Source organism: Rhipicephalus sanguineus, chromosome 9, assembly GCF_013339695.2.
Source record: "Rhipicephalus sanguineus isolate Rsan-2018 chromosome 9, BIME_Rsan_1.4, whole genome shotgun sequence".
Taxonomy (NCBI): Eukaryota; Metazoa; Arthropoda; class Arachnida; order Ixodida; family Ixodidae; genus Rhipicephalus; species Rhipicephalus sanguineus.
In genome coordinates this window covers 37,857,644-37,882,942 of record NC_051184.2, presented here as the reverse complement: position 1 = coordinate 37,882,942, position 25,299 = coordinate 37,857,644, and the positions used below count along the sequence as shown (strand labels likewise).

Genomic DNA, 25,299 nt, shown 5'->3' with positions numbered 1-25,299 from the left:
GGCTTTCTTTGAAGTTTCCGCGAGAGACTTTGTGTCGTGTAGGTCACAGGCATCTGCAAAGTTTTTTTTTTCTTTATTTTTCTAAAACTAATTTCTACGAAGCCGTTACTGTATTCCGCCACGTGTCTTCGCATCGACATAACAGAAGATGCGACAAAACAAACCTCGGCGGTGGCCACATATGTAAGCACCAAAAATTTAACGTGCAATAACGGCGACGCATGACATCAAAGGGAACGTGATATTATTCTTCTAGCCAAAAGGTACAGCGACATCTTGCAGCGCTAGAGAATAGGCCGAAGAATTTATCCACCAGCTCATCCCAGCCTAACAAGGGAAGAGGCAGTAACCCTCAGGAAATTCCAAACAAACACTTACGTTCAAGGTAAATTACTTCACCGTATCTCACCGACTGAGCGCACGTACATCTGTAAGTACAGTGATGTCCCGGAAACTCGATGCCATACGGCATGGGGATGCATACAACAACCTATCAACCATTACAATAACCGAAGAGCAGTGGTAGGCCAAGCTATCGGACCCAGACCTGAAGAATCAGCGAAGCCTGGTTCAACGGCCACGAGAGATGGCGAAGGCCCGCGGCTACCTGGAATAAGGAGGCCGCCCACCTTGGGCGTACTGGGCGCTTGCTCAGAATAAACGTTTATTCTCTCTCTCGCAGAACATAGAACACAATCATAGCTCATTTAGACGTCACTATTTCGCATTGAGTAGTTATCTCTATTTTTTTGGTCATACTACATTCTGTTGCCATAAATCGGTGAGTGTGTTCTAGTGGTCCGAAAACTTAAAAAAAAGAAGAATGCCGGCAGTTTGCTCTAAATCGCGCAAAGCTTGCCACAGCGAAGCACGGACCCGTCTCCGCTCGTACTCCCCGTCGACCGACACGTCTAGCTTCGATATGGGTGGCTTCCTCCTCGGGAGTACGCAGTCAGGCTATGCACTATAGAGCGGAGGTTGCGCGCGATGTCTCTGTCGGTGGGCGTGGCTTAGCTAATGCGCATGCGCGGCTCGACCATATGGTGCGGTATCTGGTCGCTAGACGACGCGATGCTTGCTTTCTCTTCCTTTCTATCTTTTATTCTCTATCTACTTCTTTCTCTCTCTTTCGTTGATATTCTCTCTGTCTCACTTTTTCTTTCTGCATTCCTTTCTCTCTTTCTCATTCTTTAGGTGCTACACTTCACTCTCTCCCATCCCCCTTTCCCTCTCCTCACTCTCACTTCCCTTTCCCACCCCCTCGCTACACTATACTATGCAAGGCTCTGCTATGCTCTGCTAGCGTGCCTGGATAGCCTAGTGGTTAGGACGCTCGCCTTCGAATCGAGGGTACGCAGGTTCGAATCCCACTTTCGGAAGGAACGATTTGCTAAACAGTTTCGCTGCTAACCCCCACCTTCCGATAGCTGCCTGCACCTAACGTGGTTTCGCACTGCCTCCAGGGTCGGATGCATTGCAAGCATTTATATAAATAATGAAAATGCAGCCACCGGGACAAGTGCTGTAAGCCCATATTTTCTTCCTTTTCCTTTAGATGCAAAAACGCTGGGCTAGGTCAGGTCCGGCCATCTTGAAATCATAAACTTGTACGTTATTCAGGTAAATGAAATAAAAGAGAAAAAAACTCCTAAAATATCAAAAAATGCTTTGCTAACACGAACACGAACGCTCAAGGAATGTCCCTACAGGCACCAGTACCGTAATTACAGTCAAGTTCTGAAACCTCGAATATGTTCTGAAGGGCAATCTTTGATTCCTTTACATCTAGCCGTCTACATCTAAGCTACAACTAGAATCGTCTGTTCTTTAGCGATTACTTTGTTCTTGTTCAGGTAAGGTTGCATGCGATCGTCTCCCTCCCTAACCCATGTTCGCTACATTTTACCCTGCTCATCACTTCTATGCCTGTACTATACGAGGGTCCCTTTTCCATGTTCACTTCCTATTTCTACGCTGTATTGATTATACTTCCTGCGAATAATAAGCACACTGCACCCGTGTGCACGTTAAAGAGCCCCAAGCTCGTCAAAATTAAACGAATCCATAATAAGGCGTGTCTCGTAACCACACCGTGGTTTTGGCACGTATTCATTTCAACAACCGTGCCCCTCCTGGTGTCGCCCCTGACATCCACCGAGGACTGATTCGTAAGAAACGCCAGGCTATCACGGCAGTCAAAAAAGGTCGCGGCCGAAGCGAAAGGCGTACCTTAAGAACGCAGAAGTAAGGACGCTTTTTTATTAACGAGACTGTGCCGCTGCTTGCTGCCACCCCCCCCCCTGTCCCCTCCCTTCGGTACTATACACTAAAACATTCTTCTTCCCGAGAGTCGCCAAAATCCTTCCATTCTGTAATGCCTGACAGCCTGGTCTCCCCGGCTCATCGTGTACGTGGGTCGAGGCGTGGGAAGGTAGGCCCGCTGCTGCTCGTTCGGGCGAGAAAAATACGTGGCGTGGTCGGGGGTCGGACTGAAGCAGCGCCTAGCCGGCCGCCCTTCCGCTGGGGTGAACTCGGTGATGAACTCCTCCTGCTCGAAGGAAGAAAAGGAAAAAAAAGACAGGCAGCATGTTATACTCCCGGTAACAAATCAACGCTAAAACCTGCTGCAGACTTAATAATGCAATGATTTATACAATTGGGGACCAGACTTCCTGCAGGACATTATGAGCCACATAATGAGAAACATATTACTCTGGCGTTACCAGTCGATTCCGCTGTTCCTCTCCCCTCGACTGAAGCTTTATGCATCTCTAAAAATAAAAAAATAAAAAAAAATTCACATGGCTCCTTATGCTATCGCCTAAGACGACACGAAGGCCAGAGCCACCTTCTTTTTCTTCAGTCGACGTATTGGTTCTATCCGAGCCTAACGTGGTTTTGCACTGACTCCAGGATATGAGGCGATGTGCACCTCACCTTGCTTTGCACGCCGCCCGTGGTGGGCCAACCGATCACGAAGGAAGTGCAAAACGACCATGTCATGTGATGACGTGATCATGTTACGCCCCGTTATGTACCGTCATGATGACGTCACAAATTTTGACGATCCGTGACGTCATGACGACGTCATATTATGACGTAATCAGGTGATAGTGATTTTTTTGCATCACTCGCGTTGACGCCGCCTCCGCGTGATGCCAACGCTCAATTTTCGAGTCTGATGAGCCATCTTAGGCGTTCGCCTTAATAATTGTTGGGGTTCGACGTCCTAAAGCCAAATGAGAGACGTCGCAGTGGAAGGCTCCTGGGGTTCCTACGTGGGACTAACCAGGTGGCGCGGGGTCTTCACTGCGTGTTCTCTGGACCAGAATAAAGTTAATTCAATAACTACAACAACAACCTGGGGTTCCCTAACGTTCACCTAATTCTAAGCCCACGGGCCTCCAGCGTTTCGCCTCCATCGATATGCGGCCGCCACGGCCGGGATTCGATCCAGCGACCTTCGGGTCAGCAGTTGACCACCATAACCACTACAGCAATGCGGCGAGTTATTTCTGCACCTCACCTGGTGTTGCGCTACCTCCGAGATCGGCCCGACATTCGCCGATCGACTACGTCAATAATGACGTCACATTGTGAGGTCATGCGGTGACGTCATGGTGTGCCGCCACGACGAAGTCACAGGTTCTGCCTATCTGTTACGTCATCATAACGTCGCGTGATGATATCATGATTCGACGTCATCACTCACTCGGAGAAGGTCACATGGGTTTTAGGACGGGGCACACGATAGTCTCGTAAGGACTCGCAAGGTCTCGAGCAGGTCTCGCGGACAGGAACGCCAGCATAGCCACTTGACGCTTTCACGTCCATGTGCAGCACGTACAATGAAGGGTTCCTGACAGCAAAGTAAGGACTCACTGCCTATTGACATTCGTGAAAGATTCTTTAACGTGGGGCCAAATGAGAAAAAAAATTTTAGCACTAATATTAACTAATGCGTTATAATTTTTAATGCGACCATTGCATAACAGGGACTCGACGACACTGTCGACGTTGTGAAAACGCACCGAGCGTGTCTCGACGAGCTGACTTGCACGATGTAAATTCTCAAGGAAACCATTAGCTAGTGTTAGCAAACTATTAGCACATGTCGCCTAGTGTTGTTATTAATAGTAAACGTTGCTTATACGCGGTTATAGCAGCCTCTCGATCTCTGAATCCAACAAATGAGTAGTGTACCCAATGTGTTTTTCGCTCGCGTCGTCCGATCAGTTTAACGCTAACCACGTGATTTTACCCGCCGCAGTGATCTAGTGGTTATGTGCTCTAGTGCTGACTCGAAGGACGCGGGATCGAATCCCTAGCGGAGCAGCCGAATTTGACGGAGGCAAATGCTACAGGCCCGTGTGCTTCGATATAGGTGCACGTTAACGTTCCTCAGGTGGTGGAAATTTCCGAAGCCATCCACTACGGCGTCTCTCATAATCATATCGTGATTTTGGGACATAAAACCCCAATAATTATTATATTAATGACAACTAACAGACAATAATGCCAAGGATAGTATAGGAGATGTTATTTCTAATAATTGGTATATGAGTGTGAAGAAAGTAAAGTGGGCGAAAAGATAACTTGCCGCCGGCAGGGACCGAACCTGCGACCTTAAAAACACGTCCGATGTTCTACCACTGAGGTACGGCGGCGGTCATACCCCCGTCCACTTTATAGGATATATATGTGCATTCAAACCTAGGTGTGTTAGTCAGCGCCGATCGCAGCCATGGCGGCGAGTGTGGAACACGCCGCCGTAGCTCAGTGGTAGAGCATCCGAAGGTCGCAGGTTCGGTCCCTGCCGGCGGCAAGCTACCTTTTCGTCCACTTTACTTTCTTCGCACTTATATACCAATTATTAGAAATAACATCTCCTATGCTATCCTTGGCATTATTGTCTGTTAGTTCTCATTAATATTGTGTCTAAAAAGAAAAGGAGCCCTTAAAAGCCATCTTCTTTCCTTCAACAATTATTATGTGACATATAAGCTGATCTCAAGCAGGAGCAATTAACTAGCGCAAACACTTGAATAGCGAACAAAAAAAAATTTTGCACAATTAGACGAGCGCGCTCTGGTACGCCGTTTCGAGAAAGCTCATAATCATATCGTAGTTTGGGACATTAAACCCCAACAGTTATTATATTATCGAATTGCCGGTTCAGTTTAACGCTAGCCACGCGCTTGTCACGTTTTGTGCTCGGCGTACGCGCTGCACCTCACGTTACTACACCGTAGAACTTTCGCGAACGGTCTCGCGGTGACGCAGTCACGTTCTTCCTGCCTTATCAGCCGCAACATTTAACGCGCCCGCGCAGTTTATTGACGCGGTGAGTCAACAACACGCGCGCGGCACCGGGCGCGGCGCCTCAACGCATGCGCAGAAGCTCAGAGATGAGTCAACGTGCGCGGAGCTTCTTCCCGCACGTGAAGCACGGCGAAGCTCTATCAAAAGACTTCCGTGCAAGCTAGCGCGTCGCCGTTGTGGAAAGTTACGTTCCGAAAGGAAAGGAAGTGAGTACTCGAGACAAGAGCGAAACCTTGATTACAGTCGGGAAGAAAACAAACGGCGCCGCTGCTCGCCAGGCAGCGAGCGATACGAAAGTCCCGCGCGAACTTCCACGTTACACAAGCCGCAGTTAAGAGGCGATGGAGTCACGGGAAATGTGGCCGAGTAGAGATTTGATATGCAAGCGTGTTGTGTTTCAAGAGAGATCATACAAGTGCCCCCCTTGCAAGTGCTGTAAGGGCCCGCTCACGCTAGCGGCACGGCAGCTCGCCGTCTGCCGTTTTCCGTTCTCAGGCTGCCGTGCGCAAGCGATTTCGTTCGCGCACGTTAGCCGTTCTTTGCCGTTGGAAGAATAGGTCCGAGACCCATTTTCGTGCCGTTCTGCGGCTGCCGGAGACCACCGTGGCCAATCAGCGACGGAGGAGCGGTTGCCATGACTACGGCGCGCCGCGTCGTCTGCTTTCGGCTTTCCGCGTCATGTGCGTCTGCCGCGGGACGCTTCGAGCTGCTTGCTTTCTGCTCCCCATTTTTCAAGCTAGAAGTGCGCATGTCGTTCGTATCATTGCCAGGCATGGTTCCAGCAGTCAATAGAGCCTTTTAGTCTGCCCGGCACTAAAAAAAGCGTCGCGTAAAACCAAATAAAGTGTCCCCAAGCTGGCGCCAGGTCAAGTGGCGCCAGCTATGGAGGATAAGAAACAACTAACAAACGCGTAATCCATGTCCTCCGAGCATTCGGACGCGCTCATCTCGACTCGCTAAGCCTACAGCATTGATTATTTGAGCACGGCTCTCAAAAACGGGGCTGAATCGGCACGAATACTTTGCTGTCGAAGCTTAAGGACATGAATCTAAAGCAAATGGAAGCATCAGTTCGGAGCTTACACGCAACAGAGCGCACGGCGGCCACTTGATAGATTCGAGGTGGACGACAACCGCTTTTAGCAGTGCGGCCATGTTTTTCGGAGGCTCGCCGGCGAAGCTTGCCGTGCAAGTAGGACAGCTTTCGCGCGTGCGGCGACGGCGGACGTTCTGCGGCACCGCGCCGTTGCGGCGGGCTTGCCGCTAGCGTGAGCGGGCCCTAAGGGCCCGCTCACGCTAGCGGCACGGCAGCTCGCCGTTTGCCGTTTGACGTTCTCAGGCTGCCGTGCGCAAGCGATTTCGTTCGCGCACGTCAGCCGTTCTTTGCCGTTGGAAGAATAGGTCCGAGACCCATTTCCTTGCCGTTCGCCGTCTGCCGCAGAGCGACGTGGCCAATCAGCGACGGAGGAGCGGTTGCCATGACTACGGCGCCCCGCGTCGTCTGCTTTCGGCTTTCCCCGTCGTCTGCGTCTGCCGCGGGACGCTTCGAGCTGCTTGCTTTTTTTTACTGCTCGTTTTTCACGCTCGAAGTGCGGATGTCGTCCGTGTCGTTGCCAGGCATGCTTCCGGCAGTCAACAGAGCCTTTTAGTCTGTCCAGCATTAAAAAAAGCGTCGCGTACAATCCCCAAGCTGGCGCCAGGTCAAGTGCCAAGTCAAGTGGCGCCAGCTATGGAGGATTAGAAACAACTAACAAACGTGGAATCTATGTCCTCCGAGCATTCAGAAGCGCCCATCTCGACTCGCTAAGCCTACAGCATCGATTATTTGAGTACGGCTCTCAAAAACGGGGCCGAATCGGCACGAATACTTTGCTGTCGAAGCTTAAGGACATGAATATAAAGCAAATGGAAGCATCAGTTCGGAGCTTACACGCTACGGAGCACACTGCGGCCGCTTGATAGATTCGAGGTGGACGACACCCGCTGCTGGCAGTGCGGCCATGTTTTTCGGAGGCTCGCCGCCGAAGTTTGCCGTGCAAGTAGGACAGCTCTCGCGCGTGCGGCGACGGCGGACGTTGTGCGGCACCGCGCCGTTGCGGCGGGCTTGCCGCTAGCGTGAGCGGGCCCTAAAGGGACGTACTATGGAAACAGTCATAGGCATACCCCCCCCCCTCCTAGTGACCTAAGAGGGGGAGAGGGGGTCGCAATGTCTGCCTCATACATTGACTTAGTAAGGGGGGGGGGCGCTGCGATGAACCTTCGCCTCCCCCCTGATAGGGAATCGTGCGCACGCCGATGGTAATAGGCGTGCACAGGGTCCTCCATTAGGGGGGAGGGGGGGCAAGTTTCACCGCAGCACTCCCCCCTCCCGCCTCCTTTGGTCGAGTCCGAAAGAAAACAATAGCTCAGCAACGGATGCGAAAATGAAAATGAAGCCATGGAGTTCTTCTCACACCACAAAGGCCTGCCAGTGGTCCCCAGCTCTCCCGGGGTTTTAAAGGTGGGGAGTAAAAAGTCCTGTGAATGCAACATCAGGGGGTCCTTTGTTCATGGCATCACTTACTGAGAGAATAGCGAGGGATTCCTAGCTGACTTTGAGAATTAATTTCAAATTCCAGGCCAAGTGCTGCGCAATAATGTTTAGCTCGCATGTTCTCGGGAGCCTCGACTAAAGGGCGGCAGCAGGGGCGTAGCCAGAAATTTTTTTCAGGGGGGGTTCAACCTTACTTTATGTATGTTCGTGCGTGCGTTTGTATGTGTGCGTGTATATATACGCAAGCAAAACTGAAAAATTTCGGGGGGGGGGGTTTCAACCCCCCAACCCCCCCCCCCCTTGGCTACGCCCCTGGGCGGCAGCCTTTTCTGACCACGCTCAAATGGCGTTGCAGGCCCCTTTGAAGCAACATCTTGCCCGCCTGCGCCTGACACCCTGGTTAAACAATGCCTCCGCCCCAACACGCCACAAGCACTTACGATAAGAGCCACGAAACTCGGAACAACCTTAACGCCAGCCCCGGCAAAACTGCGCCTTCCCTTAGGCAGACGTGGAGCTCGTCCTACGTTCCTGCCATGCTTCCGTCACATATCCACTTTATTGAAGCCTCCCTTGAATGCACTGGCGGGCAAAGCTGGCCTCGGCGGTTCACGTAGACCAGTTGGCTCCGGTCCACTCAGCGGAAGAGCACCTATACAGGTCTCCATCTTACTTTTAATCAAGTCTTTAGTCTTTGTCTTTTGCGACCACGTTGTAAACCCCAAGACTAAACAAACTAGCTGTACTATAGTGTGCTCTACGTAATAAGGCCTGGCACATATGGTTCAGTGGTCTGAGGAATAGATGGTAGAGGGCGACAGGAACACAATGATAAATAAACAAGGAGTTCGCTCGCTTGTCAACCGGAAGCCACTGAAGATATGCGCGCCGATGCACGCGTGCGCGGAACCTTGATTGAAACCTTGAAAGGAACCTCAACTGTGCCGGGTGAAAACAAGCGTCGCCACTCGCTAAAGCGTGATGGCAGGGTCCCACCAGCTCCCACGTTACGTGCTATAAGGAATAAGTTACACACGTTGGAGTCACCGGAAATACGCACCTATATATACAGGGTATGTCCCTGAAGTAATGATACTGGGTCTGGTAAAAAGAACTTATTGATACGTTCGGTACTATTTAAATTCTTCAAAATAGCTTCCTTGCGCGTCGATACATAAAGTGCAACGCGCTTACCACGCTGCAAAGGCTCCCTAAAGTCACCTGCCATGACCTCTCTCAGAGGCTCTGTGACAGTCCGTTGGTTGGCGGGAACACAATCGCAACGGTGTCGTTTCTGGCTTCTTTCGAGATATGGAAACAGGGACAAGTCTGCCGAGCTCATATGCTCGCTGCATCAGGACTGCATCAGCCCTGATATGAGCCCTGCAGATTTCTTCCTGTTCCCATATCTCGAGAGGAGCCAGAAAGGTCACAGATTCGACGGCGTTTGCGCCATCCAACGGGCTGTCACAGAATTCCTGAGATAGGTCACGGAAGCTGACTTTAAGGGAGCCTTTGCATCTTGAGAATCGCGTTATACCCGGAGTATCGACGTCCAAGGAAACAATTTTCAAGAATTTAAATAACATCTACCGATCGGATCAATAAATTCTTTTTAACAGACCCAGTCTGTCTATTATACGGGCAGACCCTGTATATACGCCGCGTACACACGGAGTATATACAGATCGCACAAACGCACCAATATTACCATCCATAAAAAAGAACAATAATAATATTCCATAGGGTAAGCACAGAACGTACGCTCTCAACAGAAGCCGTACATTTTTGCCATAGTCCCAACAGCCTCCTGCTCTGCGAATAAATACGCATCGGCTACTCACCGCCTTTGATTCCCGCGTAATTCCACCGCCTTCGGTAATCGTGGTCTCGGGCACGTTTCCATGCAGGTGCTATTGCGCAAATATTTGAATTATACGCAGCCTCACGGTGTCATTGGTACTCAGTCTCACCGAACGCATGGCTGAGCAGGTTACTGAGCGTGCTGTGTGCTGCGCTTTCATTTCGTGTTCCTGAAACTCGAGACCTTTGAAAGGACGGCGGGTGATAGCTTACTGCATTGGAATTATTCCCTCAAAAAATAGATTTAGACAGTCTATAGACCGTCTAAACCCATCTTCAGACAGTCTACAGACTGTCTAAATCTATTTTTGTAAGGGTTAGCGCAGATAGCGTAGGCACTCACTTAGACAACGTGTGTAGTTAGCGTTGGAAACGGCAGGCAAGATGTCTCGCATACCTTTTACACCAAAAGAGCGCACAGAACAGAAACAGGCAAGAAACAATGCACGGCGGTTGCGCCCAGCGAAATTGCGCTGTTATGACGTAAAACACGATCGATTTTTTTAGCGAGCTTGTTGCGTACACACGCCTACATTTGAAGCTTTACCATCTCTTTGAAGCCTCTACACACCTACCCCACTTTTAGGTTTATTGTTTGCCTCGCGAAGAATTCAACGCTACTCAAAGGAATGGACGCCACCACAAAAACACGACGAAGAGTACATCCGGAGAAACCGTTGGGATTACGCTCAAGCCCACTTCAACGCATCCAGAGAAAGATCGCCGAACGGAGTCGTTAGTAGCGGACATCTCGTCCGTCAAGGACCACTTATAAAGAAATAAAAAAAACGCGCTAAACGATTTGCTGGGGCTTTCCGAAAGGAGGCGGCTTGTGCTTCACTCACGGGCTTTTGAGCAAGTGCGCACAAAAAACGCACTCCGATGGAACGGTATACAAAGCAATCCTCTCTAACCTGTCCTCCAGTTTTACAGAGAAGACGAGTTCGAATGGAACCGGACCCCAAGAGAAACAACTTTACAGAAGCTTTCTGTCCTTTGTAAAGCGATGTTATAGCCGGGGCTATTGGGCCTCATTTTACAAGAGCTTTCACACGAGCGTGCGCGAAAGGCCGGAAAAAGCTATCCAAGTAAAGAAAGAAAGAAAGAAAGAAAGAAAGAAAGAAAGAAAGAAGAAAGAAAGAAGAAAGAAAGAAAGAAAGAAAGAAAGAAAGAAAGAAAGAAAGAAAGAAAGAAAGAAAGTGGGAGAGAAAATCGCCGCGCGCGAACAGGAGAAGAAAAAAAAAACAACTCACAGGGTCCCTATGATTTCGCCTTCGGCTTAGACGACTCGAAGGCGAAAACAATCTTACTCTCTTTCGTCTCAATGGATGTATATCGTCCCCCGACCCCATCCGAAAGCTTACCGCACCTAACGTGGTTTTGCACTGCCTCCGTGATCGGCACACCTTTGACCAAGCGACAACGTCGTGTGATAACGTCATCATGTGACGCCACGTTACGTGACATCAAGAGACCGTGACGTCACCACGTGATGACGATTTCTTGCATCAGTCGTGTTGACCCCGCCGACGGTCAAATGTCGCGTTTGATGAGGTTTTTAAGGCTCTCTCCTTAATAAGCGTAAGTTTACAGAGAATCGTCGTCTCTTTCACGACGAATGAAAACGTCTGGAAAAGTCTGGCGATCCCTTCCGATGACTTCCCTCTTTTTAAGGCCTCCAATATGGAGGAAGGAATAATAAGGAGAGGCCCTATCGTATTTCAATGCATTGCGAAAAGTGTGGCGGAAGTGACGTCAGATTTATGGGGCAAACAAACCGGTATGGGGCAAACAAAACAGCAGACGCCCCGCGGCGTGCTCTCCGCGGTGGTTAGCTTCTGCGCAGATTTGTAATCCCGGCGTAAACTTAGCGCGCATTGTGAGGTTCGCACGCAGTAAAATGTTGCAAGCAGACGTTTACCAGGCTGTTCGTGCGTGGCAGGCCCGAGCGCTGCGTGCTGAAATTCCTCGTGGAGCGTTTTTGTGCAAGAGTACAGAATACCGGTACGTGCCGTGATCAAAAACGTTCAGCCCCTGCATCATCGTATTCGAACTCACCTAGCAGTGACTTACGCGTTCTGCTGGGCGTTAGGCTTTCCCTTTCTCGTAGCCCGATTTCCCGATCTGTTGCCGGATCAGCGGTTCTTTGTTCGTGTATATGGAGTGAGCGTAGTAGCTATTCGGCGCAACGCCAACCTATAGTTGACGTAACTCCCCGTCGAAAGAGGACATCGCTGTATTGTATACGCGATCGTGCACGTAAAGTCTGTAATTCCAGTACGCACACAACAACAAGCACGCAGCGAGCGCACACCGCATAATACATACATCACGTAGTCCGATAACAACATAAGTTTATTGCCCTTTCGTTGAACGACACAGCCTCTAAAAACGTACGATGCCTTCGGCGCATGTTATGCACGGGGCGTCAGACGCCAAAAACAAAAGTTCACGTGTGTTCTGAGTTGACACAATGAGTAAGAAGCAACATAGCGCACATCCGAGAGCTTCGCATGCAAATACCATGCATTAGTGATCAGCAATGAAGCGAACGTCTACGTACACGTGAAAAGTGACAGCCGGTACTTTCCGCAGTGCACGCGATTTGCACCGGGTATACGCAACCGTACGCAACAGCTGGGCATTGCGTACCTTTCCTAAAGAACACACACAAGGAGCAGCACGCGTGAATCGACTGCGCCGCGGCGCCGCTTGCATGGCGAAAAAAAAGAAGGCTCGAATCGCGCATGCGCTTGCAAACGACACGGCGGAAATCGCGAAATGTTTCGAGGCTCCTTCGCTAGGAGGCGATGCGGGTGTTTGCGATGTGGAGGCTTCACGAATGTGACGTCAGGGCCTCTCCTTATTTTTTCTTCCTCCATGGCCTCCAAGATACAGTGGCTAGTGTATCGAAGACTTCTTTTGAAGCGCCTACATCGCTGCCGACCGCATGAACGCGTAGTGGCGCTAGCCAGAACTATTGCGGGCGGAGAACACGGAGAAGAGCAGAGGTCCATCACTGGATTAATGCAACGCTAGAAGTGATCGCGGCATTGCATCAAAAAAGAGATTACTAATAGGTTTTGATTTTATTTCGCACGCTTTTTCACTGAACGCCAAATAGATCAACGCTCTTAGAACCATAGAGCTTCCCACAATATTTGCTACATTTATTTACAATACTTACTCTGGCGCTGCAATCGTTCAGCCACCATGGGAATGATGGGCAGTACACGGAATTGCCTAATCACCGTGCTTACGGCTTCGAACGCACTTGTGGCTGTGTTTATTGCTGTGTTTTGGCGTTCGTTTCGGATAAAACAATGGACCGTTGTGTACTTTGTGAGCCGATTTGAAAAGGTCAAGGTGGCGAAGTCGAACTGCTGAACGATTGCTGAACTCCTCCTTGCGACAAAGCGGCTGCAGGCCACAAGGAGCCGACAGAACGAAGCTCATACAAATCCATGTACTGCCCGTCATTCCCATCCTCGCTGAAGCGTCATGCGTTGCAGTTCCCTAGGCACTAGCGCCTGATTACCCTCTAGTGTATTATTAGAAAACTCTACGCTTAGAACATTTCTGTACAGTGTGTCTGTCCACTCGTGACGTGGTGCGCCGGTCAAACAATGCGCCGAACGCCACCGCGCTGCAGGAAACGCGCAGGGTACGCTCCACACAGCGCTGTTTTCAAACTGAATAAAAAAAATGAAGGCAGCCTCGCACTAGTAGTGCCAAGTCTGAAGGAAATGCGGAGCTGGGCGGCCATCTTTGTTTCTCTTTATTTTTCTCTTTCTTTCATTTTCTCTCTTCTCTCAATTGTTCTGTCTTTCCTGTCTCTGTCTATTTTGTACCGTTAGCTACACTGGCCTAGCCGAGCCAGTTTCGCGTGCCTCCTCAAGAGCCATGCTGCGCATGCGCGAGGAACAGTGATGTCACGCACCGAAGCCGGCGCCTCCCGCGCACTCCGCCACCGCCGCGCGCGACTCGCCGCCGCTGGTCTGCCCTTTCCAGAGGAGTGACGTCGTAGCCGTGGCAGACGTATTGGCGCCAGCGCGCGCGCAGCTATTCGCCTTCGCTGTGCAGTCGCCGTCTGACACTGCGCTGGAGCCGCTTGATAGCGCTTCTGACTGGCGTTTGCCAGTGTGGTATAGCCATGGAGAAGGAGAGCGCAAACTCAGCTCAACGGCGCAAAAGAGCGGAGAAGCTTAACTCATCGGATCACGAAGTAGTTGCCTGGCAATTGGCGGTTGAGCGTAGGAAGAATGAATAGAAGAAGGCTAAACGTGCTGCAGAGACACGAAAAGCTAAGAATATTCAGCTGAACCTTTGCGAACGCTACGTATATCCTGGCATAGCCGAGCTAAGCCATTGCAACATCTTTTATTTATTATTTGTGTACGTCGATGTCTTTTGGTAGCTTATGGGAACGCGTAACGGCACAACGAGAAACATAACAGCTGCGCTGTATAAATGTAAGAGCGTTGAAATAAGACGCCGTCGCAACAAGAAGGTAGGAAGGAAACAGAAAAAGGAGAAGGCAGGGAGGTTAACCAGAAACACTTCTGGTTGGCACCCTACACTGGGGGATCGGGGAATTAGGGGAATAAAAAGACGAGAAATAGAAAGGAGGGAAGAGACAAAAAAGACAGAGAGAGAAGAGATGCAGTGAATTCACTGCAGCGTGCGGGATTGCACCACAAGTCAGAGGCGTTCGCACAAGCCCGTCGTTCTCAAAAAGCAGAATAGTGCTTTCACTGCCTTTGGGCCGTCGAGAGATGTGGACGGTTCTGTAGTAGCACCTGCATGGAAATTGGCCGATCATCCAGGCGCCGCAGTGCGTTCGACAGTACTTGTCTCTCCGAGGCAAAACGAGCCTCTTGGCTAAGATCGTATGGAGTGCATGTCTGTTCTTATCAGCTTAACATCGCAACAAGAAAGATTACGAAAACCACAAAACATGATAAAGGCGGTCGCAAACTTCTCGCGTTTCGCACATGCGGTTCACTTTGAGACATATCACGTTGTTTGTTACTATAGCAACGCTGTCATCAAAACGTCGGATAGAATGGGCAGAATGGTATGCAAGCTTCCCCCACGTAGGAGCTTGCAGCTCATTCCACTGGCAGCGCCTTTCAATGTCAGTGGCGAGTGAAATGTGGTCATGTGACCCCGCGAAGATCAAGTTCAGGGTTGGAGCCCTGTTTATTGGGTTTTCAATTTTCTAGTATGAATAACTTCGGACTGCGTGCTCCTATCGCTGCCATTCTTGCTGCATTAATCTCTTCACACTCCAGTCTACGCAACCCGCATGTAAAAACACGTGAAACAAAAAGGTCTGAAATAGTGTTGGAGGGTGCCTTTAGGTGGCTACGCTGGCGCTCCCGCGAGATTTTGCGAGACCTTGAGGTCTCGTAAGCTCCCGCAAGACCTCGCTCGATCGATGGCGTCACATAATGAAGTCCTGATTTTACGTCATCAAGAACTAACCGATCGGCAAAAAAGTGTGGAATAATCATCATCACGCCATGATATAAGGTCACATGGTGAAGTCATAACACGACATCCTTGCTCGGTCGAAGGTGGGTGGATGACGGAGGCAGTGCAAAACTACGTGAGATGATGAAAGATTGCAATGCCTGCGATCCCGGAGGCATCGCAAAGCCACGTTAGGTGCAGAACGCTTTCTAGAGAATGGGGGGAAGTGTCAATAGAGTGGACTCAGAAGAAAAGAAGAAGTTGGCTTTCGCCTACCAGTCGTCTTAGGCAAATGCATAAGAGACCGTTAGATTTTTTTTTCTGTTTGATGCGGTAACATGGCATGGTTTTAAGTGCGTGGCACTTTAGGAGCCCGGCTTGTCGTCCGTCCATAGATATGACGTGGCGAGATCACGCTTACAATCAAGTGGTCAATACAGGCCTAAAACAAGGCTAGCAATGCTCAAAACCGGAATAAAATGAACGAACACGGTTTAAAATATTATAATCAACAAAAATAACCAAGAAGTAATCGCAACAATTAACTTAACATCGCTAAAAACGCTTCGAAAACATGCGGCCGACTCCGGCGCCGCGCAAGAGAGGGCGCCGCCGCCTCGCAAAGCAAATGATTGCTCCTCCCACCGGCTTTTCTACGTCGCTACATCTGAAGCAGTGGCGTAGCCGCCGGATGTTTTTTTTTTTTGTTTTTTTTTTGCCATGGCATACGGAGCACAATATGACACTAGACCACAGCTGCTTGCCCTGCCCCCACTTCAGATCAAAGACGTGCTCCCCCCCCCCCCCCCCCCCCCCGGAAAAAATTCTGCCTACGCCCTTGATCTCCAGGGGTAAACAACCCCTGACGGAACTCGCTGCAGACGACACGTATCCCAAGTGTCACCACTGCCATAACAAGCAGGGAGTCGATAAAGCGCAGCAAAAAGTAGAGCGCATGCCGCACACCAAGTTTGCGAACCTCCCTAACAAGATTCTACTTGTGCCGGGGAAACCCTACATGCTTACCGCAACCATTGGCATCATCTATGGTTTGGTAAACGGAGAAGTGAGAACTCTACGAACGGCAATCGCTGGGTGCCCGTGCTACGCGCTTCCTCGGGTTTCACATTAGTGGAGCTGCGTTTAGCGCAGAATTTATAACTACGCAAGTCGCTACACAAAAACGACATTACCGTGATCTATATCCACTGGTATCACAACATCATAAAGGGGAAAAATGGGACTGCCTCGAGGGTGCATCTGTAGCGACTAAACAACTAATACATACAATTAATCTAATCTATATAAGCAACTGGTTCGGAGAAACTAAATCAAACACAGTACGGTAGACTCACATGCAAGAAAAGAGTAGTGGGTGGACGCATTGGGCTCATCATGGCCTTGTTAATCCGTCGTCGCCACAAAGAACACCGAGAAATCATCCTTTTGAGAGCCCAAGATGGCGGCGGTGACGGATGTAAAAATAACATTCTCTATAGTGTCCAATGGGACGGACAGGTGGGCTAGTTGGTAATGCATTATCATAAAGACTCACGGGGTTCCTTAGGCATTCACCTAAGACGACTCGAAGGCGAAAGGCATCTTCTTTTACTTCTTTGTCGATGTATTCATCCTGCTCCGCCACCCTCCGAAAGCTTCGTGCGCCTATCGTGGTTTTGCACTGCCTCTAAGATAGGAGGCACCTCAGCTGGTTTTGCACTGCCTCCGTGATCGGCTCACCTTTGATCAAGCTACGATGTCATGGGATGGCGGCGTCATGTGACGCTGCGTCACGCCAGAATTTGTGACGTCATAATGACGTCCCAAATATAGGCGGTCTCTGACGTCATCGTGACGTCATGTGGTGACGTCGTCCCGTGATGATGATTTCTTGCCTCACCCGTCCCCGACGCCGCAGGACGCGAGACGCCAACGGTCAAATTTCGCGTTTGTTGAGGCATCTAAGCCTTTGGCCTTGATAAGTTGCGCAAGAAACACAGCAGAACGAAGCTGTTTCTTTTTTCTTGGCGTTTTTTGTCTTTCTCGCACTATATATTACCACCATATATTACAGTGCCTAAGGAGACTACCAAAAGAAAAAAAAAGGTGTGCATCTTGCACCAGTGGTGCAAGGCCGGCCTAACATCGGAGATCGTGGCCGAATGAGTTTACTAGCAAGTTCTTAATTAACGATACCTTAAATAGCAACGGTTTAATTAGCAACGGCGTAATTAACGCATCCTTAATTATCGGTGCCTTAATATCTACATTTTTTTTATTATGAAAAGTTGGATGACCACTACCTTAATTACCGATGTTTTATTTAACACGCTTATAATTAGCTTGATCCTATACATTACTTGCCCTACTTAGCCTTACCTTACCTAAGCATGCCTTAATTGGCTTGACTAAGCATATTCCGGCATTGCGAGGTGATGTCATAGCTAGGCAGAGTTTTTGTTCGCGCCACGCGGCGCAACGAAAAGCTTCACAGCTGCGCTGTAAAAAAGAAAATCGCATTCTATAGCGTTCCTTTTGGCGAGAGATATAAATCGACAGCTTATCTGCGTACGGCTGGGCGCTCCCAAATCGCAGGCGGCGGCAGAGGCGGGCGCGGAAGAGGAATTGGCTCTCGCAGTGCACTCGGGAACATCGGCGTCGAAAAGAGTGGCGGCGAAGGTCCGGACCAGGGCGGCATGAAAGGCCGAGAGGGCGCCGGAGTCGTCGGCATCGGGTACAACTCCCCGCGCCAACTGCAAAAAAACAAACGAACACTTCAACACATGGCGCTTCCTAAGAACAACTCATAATACTACTACTGCTACTACTACTACTACTACTACTACTACTACTACTACTACTACTACTACTACTACTAATAATAATAATAATAATAATAATAATAATAATAATAATAAGAAGAAGAAGAAGAAGAAGAAGAAGACGAATGCAGCCAAGCCAGCTATTGCATTGATAATTATTGAAGACAACGTCACAGTTATAACGATGGCGAACAACATTAGCGGATGTAGGGAAACACGTATCATCATTCAGCAAAGACAAGTCACAACTAGCTACTGCAAGTCAGTGCTGGCAGTATGCGAGTGAAAACGGTATAGGCCAGGATAGAAGTGGTCGCCGTTCGTTCGTTCGAAATTTCTTTCGTTGCAAGGATGAGGGGATGAGAGAGAGAGAGAGAATAAACCTCTTTATTTGAGAAGATGAGGAGAGGCGTCCTCAGTCCAGGGGAGCTATTCTCGATGTGTCCACCTAGTGGCCATGTCCATTTCGGCGGAGCGCATTCAGTTAGTGCATAGCCTGTCTGTCATAACCTGTAATAGCCTGCCTGCGTACTCCCGAGGAGGAAGCCGCGCATCTCGAAGCTAGACGTGTCGGTCGACGGGGAGTACGAGCGGCGACGGGTCCGTGCTTCGCTGTGCCAAGCTTTCCGCGACTTTGTGCAAACTGCAATTTTTTTAAAAATTGCAGCTATCGCAGCGAAGCGGCAGCACCGGTTTCAGCCAACCGTCCGCGAATCGGTTTTTAATTGGCGACATCCGCCCCCCTCAGTCGCTTCGTCTCAAGCCCTCTGTACTTTGAGAAACAGAAAGGGAAGCGACGAGCGACGAAGAGCGGAGGAGAGGGGAAGGAGGTGGTGAGTACCTGTAGCTAGAATGACCGCTAGAGCGGTCATTAGGCCCCGGTGTAACACGAGCACTGCGAGTAATACAACTCTGGCCAGGGTCATCATGAGCGATCAAGCAGAGTTGCTCTTTTGCTTTCTTTCTTTTTCGCCTATCCTTCGCGTCTGGAGGAATACGCCTGTTGACAATCCCAATTTACAGGAGAGTTGATAGGCGGGCTAGTTGGTATCGAGTCATTATGGAAACTTGGCAGACTGCACTCCTTCTGTGTCCCGTTGTTTCCATAATGAATCCCAATTTACCCCCAGTGTTGACTTTTGTGAAGACTTGACGCTAGTAATAAACAGTCTGACGCCAAGAAAATGTTCAAGGAAGGGGCCAAAGTTACTACTGCTTAGAGAACGCGTCGTTTTGTTTTTGAATAATGCTTTCCGTGCCTTGCCCGACACCAAACGCATCTCCAAACTTTGTTCACGTTCGCTATAAGAAAGTTCCAGCATACCGAAATACCTTATATATCGAACAGTAGCCTCAGCGCGCAAATTCCGTTCGCTGTAACCGCGTTAGATCGTAGGTGCTCAAGACGTCTGTCAAAAGAACCCCTGGCGGCGGCGTGCAGTTGTGAGCTCGGGCATATCGAAATACACGGTATATCGAATTGGACGACACAAGGGGAAGGGATCAAGTGCTCGTTTATTTGTTAGACACAGCCTAACCAAACCAACGGACAAGAAAGCCAAGGAAAACATAGGGCACTTTACTTGCAGTGTTAAATAGTAGTGTAGTAAGTATGACATAAATGGAAAGGCATTAAAGTGGATGAAAATCAACTAGCCACCGGTAGCGACCGAACCTACAACCTTCGGATAACGCGCTACAATCTCCGGTTTATCGAACTATTCCTTGGCACTCATCGCACACTCATTGTAACCGGGTCGGACTGTATAAGCGTTCAAAAAAAATATATTAGCGCAGCTTCCACGAATTCGCAAGGATGGGTCGCAGCAGAGATGTTAAGCACCTTGCTGGTCCTGGCTTGGCTAGGCTTCTTGCTAGTTTTGGCTAGTTTTGCTAGGTCAAATGATACGTGCATCCACACACGGCTGCACGAAGTGCTCACGTAATCTCTCTCGTAGCTTACGGAACGGTATCGATTAGCTATCACGTAAGAGCACCGAATAAACACGACTTCAAGCTTAATTAGCATAGTCAGTCAAATTAGCTTAATTAAACTATTTAGCATATATGTACATAGTCTAGAGAAACTCGCACTTCTAAGCCCAACCAGGACTTAATTAGCTAATTAATTAAATAGTCATAATTAAGGCTAACCTTATTTAACACTAATTAGTCTTAATCAGGCTTGGATCGGTAAGATTTGCCGAGCTTGACCTCACTAGCCACACTAAGAACTTAACTCGGCCGAATTAGGACTAGCTGGGTGTTGATATAATTAACCTAATTATCTTAGTAAATTAGGCGTTACTATGCTCAACTAAGCTTAATTAGACTTGGCTATAATTACCTTGGCTTAACTAAGCTCATCTAAGCTTGACGTGCCATAGCCAAGCCGGACATGATGATGACCGCTTTCTTTCTACGCCACACGGACAAACCTCGAGCATTAAAGGGACACTAAAGAGAAACAATGAATCGGTTTAGATCGATAAATTGTGCTCTGAAAACTCTAATGTCGTTAATTTCACCATCATAGGTTCATTATTAGAGGAGAAAATCAAGTTCAAAGTTTCATTTTTAAATTTCGCGCCGAAATCTCCCCGCGAGACGTTACGGATTTCAAAGTGTACTTATCGTATTTTGGCACCATTAGCTCAAAAAAATTACCCCAGACTTGGTACGTTAAGCCTATGGCCCTCTCGGAGGACAATGAACTTCATTTTTACCGATTAGGAACTACGTAGTCCCTAGTAGGCGCCGTTAAAACAAGTGACGTCACGGCGAATAGTGCGGAAACTTCAAGGTGGCGTCGCCACGCACATTTTGTTTTTGCACGTTGTCTCGCTTAGTAAGCGTCTTCTCGCAGCAAGCGTGGTATTTTTGGTATCGTGAAAGAGAGAATAAACATTTATTATTATTGAGTTTACAGAAGACCATCGTTGGGTGGGGCCCTCAGTCCAGGGCTCCATTGCCTTGCGCGACCCGGCGAGCCCGCTGGACCAGCTGCTGCTGTTCCTGCCGGCGTAAGCTGAGCAGCGCAGACTCCCAAGAGGAAAGGGTGGGATTTGGGATGGAAGGAACGCCCCGTGGGCCAGGGCATTCCCACGTGGAGTGGTACACTGTTGGTACGGATCCACAGAAAGGGCAGTAGGAGGGGTATAGGGTTGGATGAAAGAGATTTAGCATGTAGAGGCAAGGAAATGAGTTAGTCTGCAGTTGCCGCCAAGCGACGGCATCTGCTCTGTTAAGTGAAGGATGAGGAGGAGGATATGTGTAACGGCTCTGTCGGTAGTACTCCAGCGTCGCGTTGTAGTTTAGTGGTTCTGTCGGTGCGTCGTCTGGGTTGGACAGCTCTTCCGAAAAGAGTACTTTACTAGTATTAGAAAAATCGTTTTGCTCTTTAGTGTCCCTTTGAGTGAGACACACCACCAACCTGTAGGAATGCTGCGCCGGCCGCGCAACAGGCGGCGGCAGCCGCGCCGCTCTTCTCCAGTCGGTGGTCGTGCCAGCGCCGGGCTTCGGGAATCCATCCGAAAGGGAACAGGAGGCGGAGGGGACGCAGGGCACCGGTGACGCCGCTAGATGCGGACCAGCCTGCCGGGCTGCGGGCCGGTTCCACGGCACCAGAAACGCCGATGCTGAGGTGCCCGGGAGGCCGCCTCGCTGCCAGAGCTCGGCGCCGCCGATGGTCGCGGCTTCCTCGACGTCTTCTTCCCTCCGTTCCAGTCGTCGGTCGAGGTGCTGTTCTTCTTCTTCTGCTTCCTCGAAGAACGGCGGCTGCTCGTCCTCCCTGGGGGAGTCAGGCAGCAGGCTAGACGCCGGGCTCGCTGCACGGACCAACACACACAGACACGCGTACAAGGACGCGGCCACACCACGCTATATCAACCCGCGCAACAGGGGCGTAGCCAGAAATATTTTTCGAAAAGGGGGGGGGGGGGGTCAACCATACTTCATGCATGTTCGGGCATTTGTATCTGTGCGTGTATATATAAACAGGCAAAATTGAACATTCTCAGGGAGGGTCCCACCAACAACCCTTCGTCCTTCTTTATTGGGATTCTGTCGCTTTCTTTATGGAAGACTATAGTGGCTGTGGATCCGCTGTAGATTTCTTCCATTATGTTTATGTAGGCTTCGTCGATGCCCTGATTCCGCAGTGTCTGCATGACTGCTGATGTCTCCACCGAATCAAATGCCTTCTCGTAAATATGATGTCTATGTATAGGGGTTGGTTGTATTCCGCGCATTTCTCTGTCACCTGATTGATAGTATGAACATGGTCTATTGTTGAGAAGCCTGTACGAAATCCTGCCGGGTCCTTTGGTTGATTGAACTCGAATGTCGTATTAATTCTGTTAGCAATTACTTTTGTAAATAGCTTGTAGACAACGGACAGTAAGCTGATGGGCCTGTAATTTTTCAAGTCCTTGAAGTCCCCTTTCTTATGGATCAAGATGATGTTGGCATTCTTCCAAGATTCTGGTATCCTCCCCGTCGAGACACTTCGTACACAGGGTGGCCAGTTTTTCTAACATAATCTCTCCACCGTCTTTCAACAGGTCTGATGTTACCTGATCCTCACCAGCGGCTTTGCCTCTTTGCATTCCCTTTAGGGCTTTCTTTACTTCTCCTGTCAATACTGGTGTGATGTCAGATTCCTCTGGGCTATTACTGCTTCTTACGTTATCATCCTGACTGTCTCGGCTGCTGTACAGATCTCTGTAGAACTCTTCCGCTACCTCAACTATTCTATCCATATTGGTTGTGACCTTGCCTTCCTTGTCCCTTAATGCATACATCTGATTTTTGCCTATGCACAGTTTTGTCTTCATAGCTTTGAGGCTTCTTCCGTTCTTTAGAGGAATGGGGAATGGGGGTAGGGGAATGTATGAAAGATCTATTCCCCTCCTAGTGTATTCGTGCGACTCACGAAATGCTCATTCCACATAAGTTAAATCACCTCAACCGCTCAACTCAATCCGAGCCCTTAGACCAGCAGGACACACACGCTCTTATCCCACCGTGTGTCTGCTTCACCTTAAAGGGGTGGTGCCACCAAATTTGAGGCTTGCGCGTTCTTTGCTGTAAGCGTTTCCTATAGCTCCAGGAAACATGATACACGCACCAAGATTCATGTGTTCTCGCTAAATAATTTAATTCGCTAAATAATTTCGAGTACATTGATTAAGGGTTTTTTTTTTCCTGGCCTTGCGTATTTCGGGGGTCGGCTTAATATCGGGGCCGGCCTAGATTAGAGTAAATACGGTAGTATAAAAGCGAAGGGGAAGGGAGCAGATACACGGTGGGATAAGTCGGTGTTTTAGCCCTGCTGATTTACCGTACGGTAAATGCCGCACCGTCGTGGTTGGTACGTAGCTATTTTAGTATGCAAGACCTGTATTAGTTACTCTAATATCATCTCACAACGTTACCACGCGCATCGAGCCTTCCGCGCAGCTCAAACGCTTACGGGTCGTGGTACACTTAACATGGAATAGTAATGCCTTAGCGTAAAACGGTACCCTATATTCACCGGCACTGCTAAACCACCATAAGAGCGCGTGCGTTCTGCCGAAGGAAATTTCCGTTACCCGCATTCAGCCCTTTCAGCCCTGAAGACGTTCACCGAGGTTCAAGAACGCACGTTGTGGCAGAACAGCGCTGAAAACGCGACGAAGAGCACACTCGACACAACGCTGTGTCCTGTGTGCTCGTCGTCCCGTCTTCAGCGCTGTTCTGAAACAATGTTCACGTACCAACTAGCTCACCTAAGAACACTTGTTCAAGAACACAAGTCTTCCAGCGCAAGGTCCTGTTTAAACGCGACAGGTACACATACCACGTAAAAAAAAAGTGAAAAACAAGCGAACAGAAAAATGGTGTCCCTCTGCACCGATTAGTGTAGTTCTAAATCCTGCGCTAAATGCAACTCCATTGCTGTGAAACCTCAGGAAGTACGCAGCACGGGCATCCAGCGATTTCCGTTGCGATGTTGTTAGTCTGTCTATCAATGATCTCTCGCAGAAGTTCGTAACGCCGGCGCCGGAGAAGAGCCGGTGGGAGGAGCAATCCAGCGCTTGATGAGACGGTGGCGCCTTCTCTTGCGCAGCGCGGGTGTCAGCCGCACGTTTACGAAGCGTTTTTTTTTAGCGATTTTAAGTAAATTGTCGCGGTTACTTCTCGGTTATTACTGTTAATTACATTATTTCAGACCTTCTTCGTTTATTTTAACCCGGTTTTGAGCATTATTAGGCTTGTTTTAAGTCTGTATAGACCACTTGATGCTGAACGTGATCACGCCACACAAGATCTATATGGATCGACGACAAACCGGGCCCCTAAAGTGCTACGCACTTCGAAAAAAAAAGAAAGAAAGAAAGACCCTCCAGTGTCTCCCGTCGCAACTCGTACAAGAAGTACACCGTACACTACCTACAGCAACATTGAAGTAACGAGACGGTGTTTTGTGAAGGGCGCCAAAGCGAGGACCACCGCCAACTCACAGTGACAAGTGAATTTGGCGTCGACGCGAGAGGCTATAAGAGAAGGCGACGCGTAAGTACCTTTACCGCACGTCCTTTGAGTGTCGTGCGTTTGTACGTACGTACGTCCGCGGGTTTGTGCCTGCGCGTTCCTGTGAGGGTGTAAGAAGAAACAGAGGGGAGATTGGGCTGGGAGTTGAACCTAATTTGAGAACAAAGCTCGCCGGAGACGTGATCTCACCGAAGGTGTGACGGAATCGAAAGAGAAAAGTAATCAGGGACAATAACGAGTCGAATAGGACGAAATCAAACGAAGAAAAGCGTGAAGAGGAAAGAACAGGACGGCCGCACTCCTTGCCCGTCTTAATTTGCGGCCGGGCCTCTTGTCTGCGCGACTCAATTATAAAGTAAAGAAACAATAATTTCGTTACCGTTTCCATTCGTCGAGGCCCGTTCGTTGGTTTTTTTCTTCGTGCAGCCGTACTTCTCCGTGTTCGCTTAAGGTGATTAATCCCCCCCCCCTTCCCCCCCCCCTCACCCACTCGCTCTTTCTCTCTCTCCCGACTCTCTCCAACCTTATTCCAGTCGAGAAAGAGTGGAAGTTTGGTTCTGTACGTTGTAGCCCCTGTCTGAGTAGTAACAAACAGCCCCGCGCATGCGCACGCAAAAGTGAAAAAACAAAAACGTGACGTCATCTTCAAAAAAAGAGAGAGAGAGAGAGAGAGTGAAAAAGTGATTGTCTGTACACCGTCCTTTCCTGCTGGCATGGCTGTCGAAACGGGAACGGATCTAATTTATC

General features: G+C 49.3%; 1 protein-coding gene across 1 annotated transcript in view; it reads right to left on the bottom strand.

Moving 5' to 3' along the window:
• Positions 1-2,238: 2,238 nt before the first annotated feature.
• Positions 2,239-25,299, bottom strand: part of LOC119405010 (serine/arginine repetitive matrix protein 1-like) — a 90,135-nt gene continuing 67,074 nt past the window's right edge. Inside the window, exons 10-12 of the mRNA XM_037671756.2 lie at positions 21,449-21,842; positions 17,766-17,946; positions 2,239-2,548 (exon numbers count right to left, since the gene is read on the bottom strand). Coding sequence (XP_037527684.1) covers positions 2,327-2,548; positions 17,766-17,946; positions 21,449-21,842 — 797 coding nt within the window. The 3' untranslated portion in view covers positions 2,239-2,326. The remainder of the gene's footprint in view (positions 2,549-17,765; positions 17,947-21,448; positions 21,843-25,299) is intronic.